Genomic DNA, 13,870 nt, shown 5'->3' with positions numbered 1-13,870 from the left:
CCTTGTCACTGGACTCCTGTACCTCGTTACTCTCATGGTTTTACTGGGCTGTCCACTCCCAGGCTGCTGAGTGAACCTCGAAGGTAACTTCACCACTGAGCTAAAAGGGTGTCTGGGAGCCATACTCTCGGGGTTTCTCCAGTCTCCTTTAGGCCAGTAAATCTTAGAGGATATACCATGTACCAGGTACTCTTAGCCAAGCCACTCCATCTTATAATCTTGGGCAAGACACTCCATGTTTCTGGGCCTGTTTTATAATTGTGAATTAGAGATAATAATTCCTGTTCCATCTACTTCATGAACTATTGTGAGAAATAACAGTGATGACCAAAAAGAAAATCCCTTGAAAGGGATATGGTGCTACATAAAGAAATGAGATGTATTGTTATAGAAAACACTGTACTATCCCAGATATTATTAGATCATTCTTAGTGGAGCTTTGGAATTATCCCTGCTCAGAGCTCTTCCTAAAAAATGAGAGCAAAGGGAAAATGCAGAAATCTATGCTAGAGGACATTATGCTGAGTGAAATAAGTCAGTCACAAAAGGACAAATATTGTTTGCGACCTCTACTGTAAAAACTCATGAAAAAGTTCACACACAAAAAGAAACAACCTTTGTTGGTTACAAGGGAGGGGAGGAGTTGGGAGGGGAACTAAATAGACAATAGACAAGTGGTAACTTTGGTGAAGGGTAACACAGTACACAATACTGGGGAAGCCAACACAACTTGTACAAGGAAAGGTCATGGAAGCTCCATAGACACATCCAAACTCCCTGAGGGACTGAATTGCTGAGCAGAGGGCTGTGGGGACCATGGTCTCAGGGAACACCTGGCTCAATTGGCATAACACAGTCTATAAAGACAGTGTTCTACATCCTACCTTGATGAGTAGCGTCTAGGGTCTTAAAAGCCTGTGAGCAGCCATCTAAGATATTCCACTGGTCTCACCCCTTCGGGAGTAACGGAGAATGAAGAGAACAAGACACAAGGAAAAGATTAGTCCAAAGGACTAATGGACCACAGCTACCATGGCCTCCACCAGACTGAGTCTAGTACAGCTAGATGGTACCTGGCTACCACCACTGACTACTCTGACCAGGATCACAACAGAGGGTCCTGGACAGAACTGGAGAAGGATGTAGAACAAAATTCTAACTCACAAAAAAAGACCAGATTTACTGGCCTTACAGAGACTGGAGAAACCCTGAGAGTATGGCTCCTGGACACCCTTTTAGCTTAGTGGTGAAGTCACTCCCAAGGTTCACCATTCAGCTGGGGATTGGACAGCCCCATAAAACAAAATGGGACTAATGAGGCACAGCAGTCCAGGGACAAGGACTAGAAGGCAGGAGAGGACAGGAAAGCTGGTGATAGGGAACCCAAGATTGAGAAGGGACAGTGTTGACATGTCATGGGGTTGTTAACCATTGTCATAGGGCAATATGTGTACTAACTGTTTAATGAGAAACTATTTGTTCTGTAAACCTTCATCTAAAGTACAAAAAAAAAAAAAGAATTATCTATGTGAGATCAAATTGACAACAGCAACTCAAAAGCTTTACTGGGAAGCCTAGGGGACGGTGAGTTGAAGATAATGGTGATGGAATAATTTGGAAAAGGATAATGAGAATAGCAGCACAACTGGAAGAATATAATCGATGTCACTGAATTGTACATGTAGAAATTTTTGAAATGGTGTGTCTTTGGCTATGTATATTTTCACCAAAAAAAAAGGTCGAGAAGGGAGAGGGTTGACATGTTGTCAGGTTGTTAACCAGTGTCATAAAACAATATGTGTACTACTGTTTCATGAGAAACTATTTGTTCTGTAAGCCTTCACCTGAAGTACAATAAAAAAAAAATTTAACCTGTATTTTGCTTTAAATGTTTAAGCTAAAGGTGATCTTGATAAAGTTCATTTTGTTCAGCTTTTAAAGTCAATGGTAACAAGTTAGAAAATGATTAATCACTTGCATATTGTACTGTTATTGCTGTCATGTACCGTCGAATCAATTCCGACTCGTAGCAACCTGATACCATCACTTCTATTAATACTAGAAATTCCTATAAGACATTGTTTTACGTATTTTAAGTGTAGGTGCACAGTATTAAGACTGACATATCACCTGGATAATAGCTGACTTCCATCAGATTTGGAGGTACCAGTAGGATGAATAATAATTAAAATATATACCTAATCTCTGCCTGTCTGTCTGTAGTGAGTGCTAATTGCTGTCATTGAAAAGACTGAATTGTTTAAGAAAAAGAGAGAGAAAGAGAAAGTCATTCTTCATTGAAGCTATCTCCCTGTATCATTGGGAGCCTATTTTTAGTACCTATAGAAGTCATGATTTCTTGAATTTATTAGGGGCTGTGATGAATGATAAAACAAATCATCCATTTACATATCTTGACACTGCTTTGGAGAATACTTATTTCTTACAAGCAAGTGTCACATTGTATATAAAAGCTGGCTAATTGTGTGCTAATCTTCTGCATTATCTAGAACTCTTTGATGTGGTATTCTATCAATAGTAATATTAATTTTACTTATTTTAAATGTATGAAATATCTTCTAAAACCCTACTTCTTTTATAATTTCTGCTCTCTTACGTTGTATAATTTTGCGTTCAGCTGCTAATTAAGATTAGGAGTGCACGTTATAGAATGTGTATCCACTTTAAACCATCAAGCTTTTGTGATACATGAAAATACTAATATTTTATCCATTTTAAATGTAAAAAGAGAGAGAGCATTTAAGAACATTACTTGATGTTGTGTTTATTTTCACGTTTTTTTTCCACACAGTTCAGTAGTTTCATTGATCTACTGTTTCTTACAAAAATCTGCCATGCTTTGTGAACTTCACTTTCTAATCTCATATAGCAACTCTTCCTTTATGTTATTCCTGTTCTCCCTGGTCCCAGAACAGTAGGGTTGCCTTGACAAATCTATTCAAAAGCCATTCCTCAGCCTTTATTGGTGGGGACTGGGGCCTTTGAAATTCTCTCCTCACTGCAACACAGCTGACATCTTCTTCCAGACAGAATGAATTAAGGAAATACAATAAGACACTTGATCTACCAGTCAAGGATCTTTCCACAGTGAGGACGGATTCCATGGTGCTCAACCAGGGCAGCAAGCATCTAAAAATACACAATACATGCTTGTTTACCAGAATAGCAATCGGCGATTTTTCCAACATGATTGATGGGGTGATTTCTTTTTTAAAAATCTGTCTGGAAATTCATTGTGTGTGTGTGTGTGTGTGTGTGTGTGTGTGTGTGTGTGTGTTTTAAGAAATAATCAGAAAACCATATGAAGTTAATCACATTTTTCAAAGGCCAGACTTTAAATACAGACTTAAAATGTGTGGAAGGAATATAGATTTTTTTTAATTTCATTTGTCTGAGTGTAAATCATCATTGCCTTAGAGATTGATCTTTAATATGGAAAGCTTTGTGTCTCCGACACATAGATACAATTCACCAGGTTGTATTTCTTTTTAACTATTTTGATATGGCCTTCATTGAACCAGGTTTAAGTAAAAGTTAAAAGATGGTATATTTATTTCTGCCAAGTTTTTAGGAATAAATACGAAATTTATTTCTCTTAGGATTACACATCCAAAGGACATAGTTTAGAAATGTAGTTATTCTTTCACATGATCAAATTAATATTTATTTCAATCAGTTTCTTTTAACTATGATCTTTCTATTCATTTCATTACTTCTGGACCATCTAACTTTCTCTTAGAAATATACTACATCATGGTTCGCAAAAAGTTACATACCTTCTTATGAGCACAGATGATTGGCTGAATTGTAAAAGACAAACCTTTTTCTGCAGTTGTGTTGGTCTTGAATAATTATTGTTCCCAGAAGAAAATTCTTTAAAGTGTATAGAAAATGAATACACTTGTAGTAGTTGATCATATAGGATAAATTAATCTCTGCAGCTTAAAAATTTGATCTTGGCTTAAATTGTTTCAACAGAGAATTGTTTCTATTGCATTGCAGAACTGTTGTAATTGGGTCTCCAGCTCAGAACCATTAGACACATCGGTGGAGTCCATGCTGCCCGACTGTCCCCGAGTGTCAGCAGGTACATGTTTGAGTAGAGATGTGTGTTTTTTTTTAAGGTGAAAATGTATTCTAATAAAAAGTACAATTTTGTGAATTAAACATGTTATTCTGACTTGAATTGCTGGAAGAATTCTTGGTAAGGTAAGGCATGAATCTAATCCACTGTCAGAAATTTGAATAGTTTAAAATGCTTATCCAACAAGCTCAGTAAAATGAGTAGTAAAAACAATTTAAGAGTAATATGATAGTTGCTGTTGGAGCTTAGGGAGACAAGAGATACATAAATAAAAGGTTGACTAAGACAAGGACTGGATAGCCGTATGGGATATCTCATAGGGTATTTGTCTCTGATTGAGTACCAACTCAATGTTATGACAGGCAGTAAAGTCTGTGAATTGAGAGAAGAGAGCTTGCTGTGGCCTAGAGTATTTAGAAAAAACTTCCATGCAAATGTTTTGGCTGGATCTTGGTGGTTGGATAGGATTGTGGGAAGTCATGCCAGGATGGCATTCTAGGCAAACAAAACAGAGGAATGCAAGGATCAAGGGTTAGATGGACCTCAAGATGTTTACAGGCCCTGCCCTGATGTCTGAAGGAAAGAGGTGGAGAGGCAGGCACCTCAGGAAGCAGATGGACTCCAGCCACTTTAAGGAGGGCATTGATTTCCAGCCTACAGAGTTTATACTGCAGTCTCTAGGTAAGAGAAGCAGGTGACATTTGTCATTGCTTTCTGTTTTGGCTTTCACACTTCCCAACTGATTTTGATTGTAAAAACAAAGTGAATAGTGGTATCTGGTTATGGCTACAGAACAAAAATGGGCTTGCTCTGGTTTTAGATGCCAGAAAATGAGTAGAAGTTTGGAACACAAACTACTTTATGAAACACTTATAGGAGATAGTTAATCACTAAGTACTTAAAAGTTGCAGACATGTTTACATATTTAAAATAAATAATTTGGGAAAAGGGTTCAAATACTAGGTAAAGAACTACTGTCCTAACTAAACTATCATTAATACCTAAACTTCAGCTGAACATCACTGTCATTATAGTTAAACTTTGCAAGTGTATCAGCCAGGGTTCAATCGAGAAGCATAACCACTAGGAGAGATGTATCCGTATATATATATATAGTAAGTGTATATATGTATGTATATACATATATATATAGTATATATATTAAAGGATTTGTTACAGGGATTTCACATAAGATTTGACCAGAGCTGGTCAAACAGTCTTTATAAGACTGTTGACTTTGCATCTGATACTGGAGCTTGAGTCAGCAGAGCAGACAATTGGTAAGAGAAGATGGATGTAAAGTTAGGGAGAGCAAGAATGAGCTGGAACTCATGAGCATGAGCTGGAGTCCATGAGGATAGTATTAAACTTGCCTCTGTCCTTGGTGGTGTGAGTGTCCTGTAGAAGCCAGTGCCCTGTGTCATGGAGCTAAATACACACACACCTGGCCACTGCTTCATACCACAAGGTAAGCCAGCAGATAAGCAACACATGTGTCAGCTAGAAATGACTGCTACTTCACTTTCATCCTCCATGTCTTCCATAAGCATCTCTCGTGTGGTCTACCCTAACTGGAAACAAATGGAAAAGGAATTCTGGGAAATGTAGTTTGACCTAGCAAAGTTGACACATTACAAAAACCGTCACAGTCCACCCCTTGTCAACTTGACACTCATGTGTATATATATAATATATATATATATATATATATATCCTTAAACCAGATTAATCTCTAAATAAAGACATTAATGAAGTCATCCTTCCACCTAACGTGTCTCCTTAAACCAGACTTAATCTCCAAATAAAGTCATCCTCCCACCTAACATGATACATCTATCCAACATACATCTGAAACTTTTCCCAGAATAGAGTACAAAGTTCCTTTTTTTGTCTTCAGTTCATGATCATTCTTCTCACCTTTGATATCATGTAATTTAAATACTGAGAAATAAAGCTGATTGCTATCGACACTTCTTATATTAATTATAAAGGAATGAGAGATAAGAAAACAAAAGTATTTGATTAATACATCTATTACTTTCTTCATTTTTGGAGCTTATCCTGTAGTTGTGTTGTTGTTGTGTGTTGTGAAATCAATTCCGACTCATAGTGACCCTATAGGACAGAGTAGAAGTGCCTCATAGGGTTTCCTAGGCTGAAATCTTTACAGGAGTAGATCACCAGGTCTTTTCCCCCACTGAGCAGCTAGTGGGTTCAAATAGCAGATCTTTTGGTTAGCAGCTGAGCACTTAACTGTTGACCCACTAGGGCTCCTTCCTGTAGTTGTAGCTGGTATTTATTACTACTTTCTTCCACTACCTGCTCCATATTCTCATTGCTCTCAACAATCATCTGAGCTGTTCACAGTTCCTTGCCTGATAGAATGATCCAAACCTTCATTCCTGATGTTTCTAAGCCATTAGAACTCCTGCTTTTTTTGGTTTTCTATTGTCTTTAATCACAGGACATAGAAGTACTAAGGAGGTGCCATAGAGGATCTTCTGCATTGCATACATACTTCTTAACTTCACTGTGCAGTTCAATTTTCCATTGGTAATCAAGATCACCCATCCCAGCCGTATAGTAACACCCTCCATTGCCTCCATGATTCAGTGGCATAAGGAGCTCCAAATGGCAAGATGGCAGTTCCAACTTCCAGCTCAGTGGAATCATTGTTGTGTCATCTGGTGGAAACATTTCTCCCTTTGGACCTAAAACTTCTAGACCAACATTGCCTAAAGTTATGGGAATGTGAAGCAGTAGTTTTACTAGTTGATCGCTAAGGGTAATAGTGAGAGGAGCCACTCCCATTGCCACTCTTTAATTCACAAATCTTGGAGAAATAGCACCATATATTAAATGCTGATTTAGATTAAATACCACATCCTGGAGGACATTCATCCAGCCCCCCATGGTCTTGTCACCCGTCAGGACCCATAAATGAGTCTTCAAAAGATCATTTCATCATTCTATCAAACCTGCTGCTTCAGGATAATGAGGAACATGGTAAGACAAGTCAATGTTGGCAGACCTCAAACTGTCCCTTTTCCTCTCTCTTCCTTACTGTCATGGAAGCCAGCAGCCGTGTGTGAGCTGCTCTATGGAGAGGCCCATGTGGCAAGTACTGGTGTCTCTGGCCATGAACCAGCAAGAACCTGCTGCCTGCCATCAGCCACATGAGTGGCATTGGAAGGGGATACTCTCCCAGTTGAGCCTTGAGATGACTGTAGCTCCAGTAACAACTGATTGCAGTCTCTGAGAGACCCTGAGCTAGAGTGACCCAGCCACACTCTGCCCAGGTTCCTGACACACAGAAACTGTGAATGGTAAATTGTTGTTTTAAGCCGTCAAGTTTTGGGGTAATTTTTTACGCAACACTATATAATCCACACAACAGACTTAAACTTCAACTCTGGTGGTTACTAAAGCCTAAGCAGAAAATCCTTAGCCTTTTTTGAGACTAAAGTTTTGTAAGGCTCATCTTAGCTCTGATACCTAGAGCTAAGATCTGTTCTTTTTCTGACTATACTGTTAGTTGCTGTCGAGTCTATTCCGACTCATGGTGACCTCGTGTGCAGAGTAGAACTGCTTCGTAGGGTTTTGAGGCTCTGACCTTTCAGAAGCAGATCACCAGGCCTTATTTCCAAGGCATCTCTGGTTGGGTTTGAACCACAAACCTTTTGGTTAGTAGTCTAGCACTTAACCATTGCACCACCCAGAGAATTCTCTTTTTCTAAAGAGGGACTTGCTACTTTCCTACCGGTTTAGACTTTGCTGTATGTTAAGTTTCTTCTTTATCACACTCAGTTGGTCTTATATGAATCCTTGTAACTATTCAGCTTTTCTGTGGCCAATTTTTTTTCTCAAGATAGAACTTGATACTCCCTGTAACCTTCTATTCCCTCTGAGTTTTTATTCAAACAAAGTTAACTTAAATCAGGAGGTGATTTTATATACATTCCCCAGCACATATCCTTTCATTCTCCCAATATGTATTGGCCACTTACTATGTTCCAGGCACTATTCTGGAAGCTGGGGACATAACAGTGAACAGAAGCTTATCATGACTATCTGTCTTAGGCTAAGTTCTCTAGAGAAGCAAAACCAGTAAAGCATATAAATAGAGAGAGAGATTTATATCAACGAAACACCTCATGTGATTGTAGAGGCTGGAACATCCTGAGTCCATGGATCAAGATAGAGCCTTCTCTCAATGCGTGAAGCCACAGGGGCTGGCGAACCCAAGATCGGCAGGTTGGAGAGCAGAGCTCCCACTCACAGGCTATGAAGATCGACAGATCCCAAGATCGGCAGATAAGCTGATAGCTCAAGTCCCAAGAACTGGAGATCAGACAAACAGGAGGCAGCTGCAGAATCCAGAGTGAGCAAAAAGCCAGAACGTCTGCTTATATTCGGATGCAGGCCACACCCCCAAGGAAACTCCCTTTCAACTGATTGACTACTCACTGCAGATTCCATCATGGGAGTGATCACATATAAACACTGAGAATCATGGCCCAGCCAAGTTGACACACAATCTTAACCATCATAGTCCGCCCCTTGTCAACTTGGCACATGTACACATCTCCTTAAACCATACATAATCTCTGAATAAAGACAATTGGAAAATCATACTTGCACCTAACATAATACAACTAGCAAGCTTACAACTGAAAACACACTAGCCCCGTTTACGTCTTATGTTTTATACGTGAAGAAAACAAAAATATTTGATGCACACTTACAAAGCAGAAATACTCATAACACAGTCCTTGTTTCTGCACTGGTCACATGGCCATACCTGGTACTTAGAACTACCTTCTTCCACCACCCAGTCTATATTCCCTTTGCCCTCAGCAAGCACCTCAGCTGGTTGTGGTTCTTTGCCTGATGGGGTGACCCAAACCTTCATTCCTGAAAGGTCTGCATCATTAGTAGTCATATCGGAATTGGGTTGCTGTAGTTTTCCACTGACTTTAATCACAGGGCATGGTAGTACTAAGAGACGCCCTAAGGGATCGCCTGCATTCCAGACATACTCTTCTTTACCTCCATTGTGTAATATCAGTCCGATTTCCTCTTGGTAATTGGGATCAGTCACACCAGCAAGTATGATAACTCTCTTCTTTGCCTGTTGATCCAGAGACATAAGGAGCCCAAAGTGGGCAGGTGGCATTCTTAGCTTCCAGTTCAATGGAATCAGTGATGTGTCTCCAGGTGGGAGCATTTCTCTCTGTGGAACTCAGAACTCTAGACCTGCAGACTATAAGGTTGTGGGGACAGGAAGCAAAAATCTTGTGAGTGGGTCACTAGCAGTAATAGTGAGTGGTGCCACTCCCATTTCTACCCCTTGATTCCTGGACCGATGAATCCTGGATATGTGAGAAACAGCACCATATATTGGATGCTGGTTTAGAGCATATACAGCCTCCTGGAGAACATTGCCCCAACTGTGCGAGGTATTGCCACCTAGCTGGCACTGTAATTGTGTCTTTAGAAAGCCATTCCATTGTTCTGTCAAGCCAGCTGCTTCAGGATGATGCAGAACATGGTAAGACCAGTGAATTCCATGAGCTTGCGTCCACTGCCATACTTCATTTGCTGTGAAGTGAGTCCCTTGATCTGAGGCAATGCTGTGTGGGAGACCATGATGGTGGATAAGCATTCTGTAAGTCCACAGATGGTAGTTTTGGCAGAAGCATTGCGTGCAGGGTAGGCAAATCCATATCCAGAGTAAGTGTCTATTCCAGTAAGAACAAAACACTACCATTTCCATGATGGAGGTGGTCCAGTGTAATCAACTTGCCATTAGGTTGCTGGCTGATCACCTCGAGGGATGGTGCCATATCGAGGACTCAGTGTTGGTCTCTGCTGCTGGCAGATGGGGCACTCAGCAGTGGCTGTAGCCAAGTCAGCCATCATGAGTAGAAATCCATGTTGCTGAGCCCATGCATAACCTCCTTCCCTGCCACCATAGCCACTTTGTTCATGAGCCCATTGAGCAATGACGGGAGTAGCTGGGGAAAGAGGCTGACGGGTTTCCACAGAACACGTCATCCTATCCCCTCAACTGTTAAAATTATGCTCCGCTGAGGTCACCCTTTGGTGAACATTCACATGAGACAAGAATATATCTTTACTTCTTTGGCCCATTCAGAGAGGTCTATTCACATACCTCTTCCCCATAAATCTTTGTCTCCAGTTTTCCAATCATGTTCTTTCCATGACCCTGACCATTCAGCCAAACCATTGGCCGTAGCTCATGAATCAGTATACAGTCGCACATCTGGCTGTTTCTTCGTCTGAGCAAATTGAACAACCAGGTGCACTGCTCGAAGTTCTGCCCATTGAGAGGATTTCCCTTCACCACTGTCCTTCAGGGAGGTCCCAGAAAGGGGCTGTAGTGCTGCTGCTGTCCACTTTTGAGTGGTGCCTGCGTATCTCACAGAACCATCTGTAAACCAAGCACGGGTTTTCTCTTCTTCAGTCAACTGATCATAAGGAATTCCTCATGAGGCTATAGGTGCAGACTGGAAGATGGAAGGTAATGTGACAGGTGAGACCATGGACATTTGGGCCACTTCCTTGTGCAGCTTACTTGTGCCTTCAGGTCGTCCTCGGGCCTGATGTCATATATACCACTTCTGTTTAATGATGGAGTACTGCTGTGCACGTCCAACTTTATGGCTCTGTGGGTCAGACAACACCCAGTTCATGATGAACAGTTCAGGCTGCATGGTGACTTGGTATACCATGGTTAAGCATTCAGTCTCTACTAAGGCCCAGTAACAAGCCAAAAGCTGTTTCTCGAAAGTAGTTATTTGCAGAGGATGGCAGGGCTTTGCTCCAAAATCCTACGGGTCTGCCTTGTGATTCACCAATAGGAGCCTGCCAAAGACTCCAAACAGTATCTCTGTCTGCCACTGATACTTCAAGCACCATTGGATCAGCCAGATCATATCGCCCAAGTTGCAGACCGGGTTGCACAGCAGCCTGAACCTGTTGCAGAGCCTTCTCTTATTCTGGGCCCCACTCAAAACTAGCAGGTTTTCGCATCACTTGATAAATAGGCCAGAGTAGCACACTCAAATGAGGACTGTGTTGCCTCCAAAATCCAAACAGGCCCACTAGGCGTTGTGCCTCCTTTTTAGTTATGGGAGCAGCCAGATGTAATAACTTTTCCTTCACTGTAGGAGTATCTCGGCATGCCCCACACCACTGGTCCCCTAGAAATTTCACTGAGTTGGAAGATGCCTGAATTTTTGTAGAATTAATTTCCCACCCTCTAACATGCAAATGTTTTACCAGTAAGTCCAGAGGCATTGACACTTCTTACTTACTAGGTCCAGTCAGCATAATATCATCAATGTAATGGACCAGTGTGACATCTTGTGGAAGGGAAAGGTAATCAAGTTCCCTGCGGATTAAATTATGACATAGGGCTGGAGAGTTGATGTAGGCCTGAGGTAGGCAAGTGAAGGTGTATTTCTGGCCTTGCAGCTGAAGGCAAACTGCTTCTGATGGTCCTTTGAAAGAGGTACGGAGACAAAGGCATTAGCTAGATCAATAGCTGCATACCAGGTACCAGATGTATTAATTTGCTCAAGCAATGAAACTGCATCTGGAACAGCAGCTGCAGTTAGAGTCACCACCTGGTTAAGTTTTTGATAATCCACTGTCATTTCCCAAGACCCATCTGTTTTTCCACAGGCCAGATAGGCAAGTTGAATGGGGATATGGTTGGAGTCACCACCACTGCATCCTTCAAGTCCTTGATGGTAGCAGTAATCTCTGTAATTCCTCCAGGGGTGCAGTATTGCTTTTGGTTTCGTATTTTCCTAAGTAGGGGCAGTTCTAATGGCTTCAACTTGACTTTTCCTACCATAATAGCCCTTACTCTGTTTGTCAGGGATCCAGTGTAGGGGTCTGCCAGTTGCTGAGTATATCTATTACGATTATGCATTCCAGAACTGGGGAAATCACTACAGGATGGGTTCGGGCATCCACTGGACCTACTGTGAGATGGACATGAGCCAAGACTCAATTAATAATCTGACCTCCATATGCCCCACTCTGACTGGTAGGCCACAGTGACGTTTTGGGTCTCCTGGAATTAGTGTCAGTTCAGGACCGGTATCCAGTAATCCCCAAAAAGTCTGATTATTTCCTTTTCCCCAGTGAACAGTCACTCTTGTAAAAGGCCGTAGATCCCTTTGGGGAAGGCTAGGAGAAAGATTAACAGTAAAAATTTTTACAGTGTATTTAGTCCTTCCTCAAGGGGACCCGGCCTCCCCTTCATTCAAGGGGTTGTAGGTCTTTAAACTTGCTCAAATCTGGCAATTCATTGAGGGACCATGACTCTCTATTCTGGTGATTCGATTTAGACTGCTGTTCACCTGACCTAGAATTCATCTGTTTGTACAGATTAAGTAAATATTTAGTAGATTCCCTATCTATGTCACTCTTAGGGACACCATGACTAAGTAGCCAACGCCATAAGTCCATACGCGTTAGACTATTCTGATTACTGCTTTGACTCTGCTGACCATTACTGTAACCACGCCCACCTTGTCTTTGTCAGTTAAGTGCCGCGACTTGTCCCCTACTACCACGGGGTCCAATCAGCCTCATTGTAGTTAGGTGTCTTAGTTCAGTTAGGGCAGTTCCCACTGTCAAATCTGATTTACATAAAATAGCAATCACAGCAGTCTTCAAGGATGCTGGAGCTCGCTTCACAAATTTGTTCCTCACAATATGTGGTAAAAGGTGTGTCCTCTGGGCATTCCAAGTGTGAATCTGTGGGTCCAACCTGATAAATCCACTCTAGCATGCTAATTTCCCTAAGCTTTTAGATACCTTCTTCTTCAGTATACCAAGGCACGTCTGGTGCTTCAACTTGATTTAGTGTAGGCCACCTTTTAATCCATGCTTCGGTAACTCAACCAAATAAACTATTAGATCCTTTCCTAACTTCTCGAGCTGAAACATTGACGGAAGAATCTGTGCTTAGTGGACCCATATCAGTAAACTCAGACTGATCCATCTTTATGTTCCTTGTTCCATTTTCCCACACCCTTAATAGCCATTCCCATACATATTCCCCAAGTTTCTGTTTGTACATATTAGAAAAGTCAAGCAGTTGTTTTGGAGTGTAGCATACCTCCTTCTGGGTCACACTTTGTACTTCACCTTTTGGGGCTTGCTGAGTGTTGAGTCTAGTTATAGGTCTAGAAGCCAGAATCAGTAGTGTGGAATTGTTTTGAGAACATTCAGCATTGTTTTGTAAAGCATCTGCCTCAGGTGATGCCCTGGACAATGATTCAGGCAAGGGCTCTTTAGACACAGCTGGGCTAAGGCTAATCTCAGATGGGGGTGGAGGAGCTAATGGTTTTTCTCGGCAGAGTTGTTTAGCAGACAGACATGAAGTAATCTCTTCAAATGGAAGTAGTTCTGCTGGCAGGAGTGATTCAAAGGAATTTAGGGGCTCAGTTTCCCCAGCTTCCTGTTTATCTGCCCATATGTCTCCATCCCAAGTTTCAGAATCCCATTTCTTCCCAGTCAGTGCCCTTACTTTAACTTCAGACACCCCTCAAGGTTGGCAATTGAGCTGACGTTGTAATTCAGCCACTCTTACTATAAGACTCTAGGTTCGGCTTTCAGCAATTTCAGCTCTGTTACTACAAGAAATAAGGCTTTCTTTCAAAGCACAAGTGGTAGGTAGCCTTGAGATCATTTATACAGCACTTGAGCTTTGACTCTAAAGCC

General features: G+C 41.4%; 1 protein-coding gene across 13 annotated transcripts in view; it reads left to right on the top strand.

Moving 5' to 3' along the window:
• Positions 1 to 13,870, top strand: part of ARB2A (ARB2 cotranscriptional regulator A) — a 483,138-nt gene that overhangs the window by 321,944 nt on the left and 147,324 nt on the right. For all 13 annotated transcript variants that reach the window (XM_023730112.1, XM_004375027.2, XM_012555172.2 and 10 more), the window contains one exon: positions 4,024 to 4,108. In XM_023730112.1, the coding sequence (XP_023585880.1) occupies positions 4,024 to 4,108 (85 nt within the window). The remainder of the gene's footprint in view (positions 1 to 4,023; positions 4,109 to 13,870) is intronic.

This window comes from Trichechus manatus, unplaced genomic scaffold (genome assembly GCF_000243295.1).
Source record: "Trichechus manatus latirostris isolate Lorelei unplaced genomic scaffold, TriManLat1.0 scaffold00032, whole genome shotgun sequence".
NCBI classification, from domain to species: Eukaryota; Metazoa; Chordata; class Mammalia; order Sirenia; family Trichechidae; genus Trichechus; species Trichechus manatus.
The sequence above is the reverse complement of the archived record's forward strand: the minus strand, read 5'-3'. Positions and strand labels throughout refer to the sequence as shown.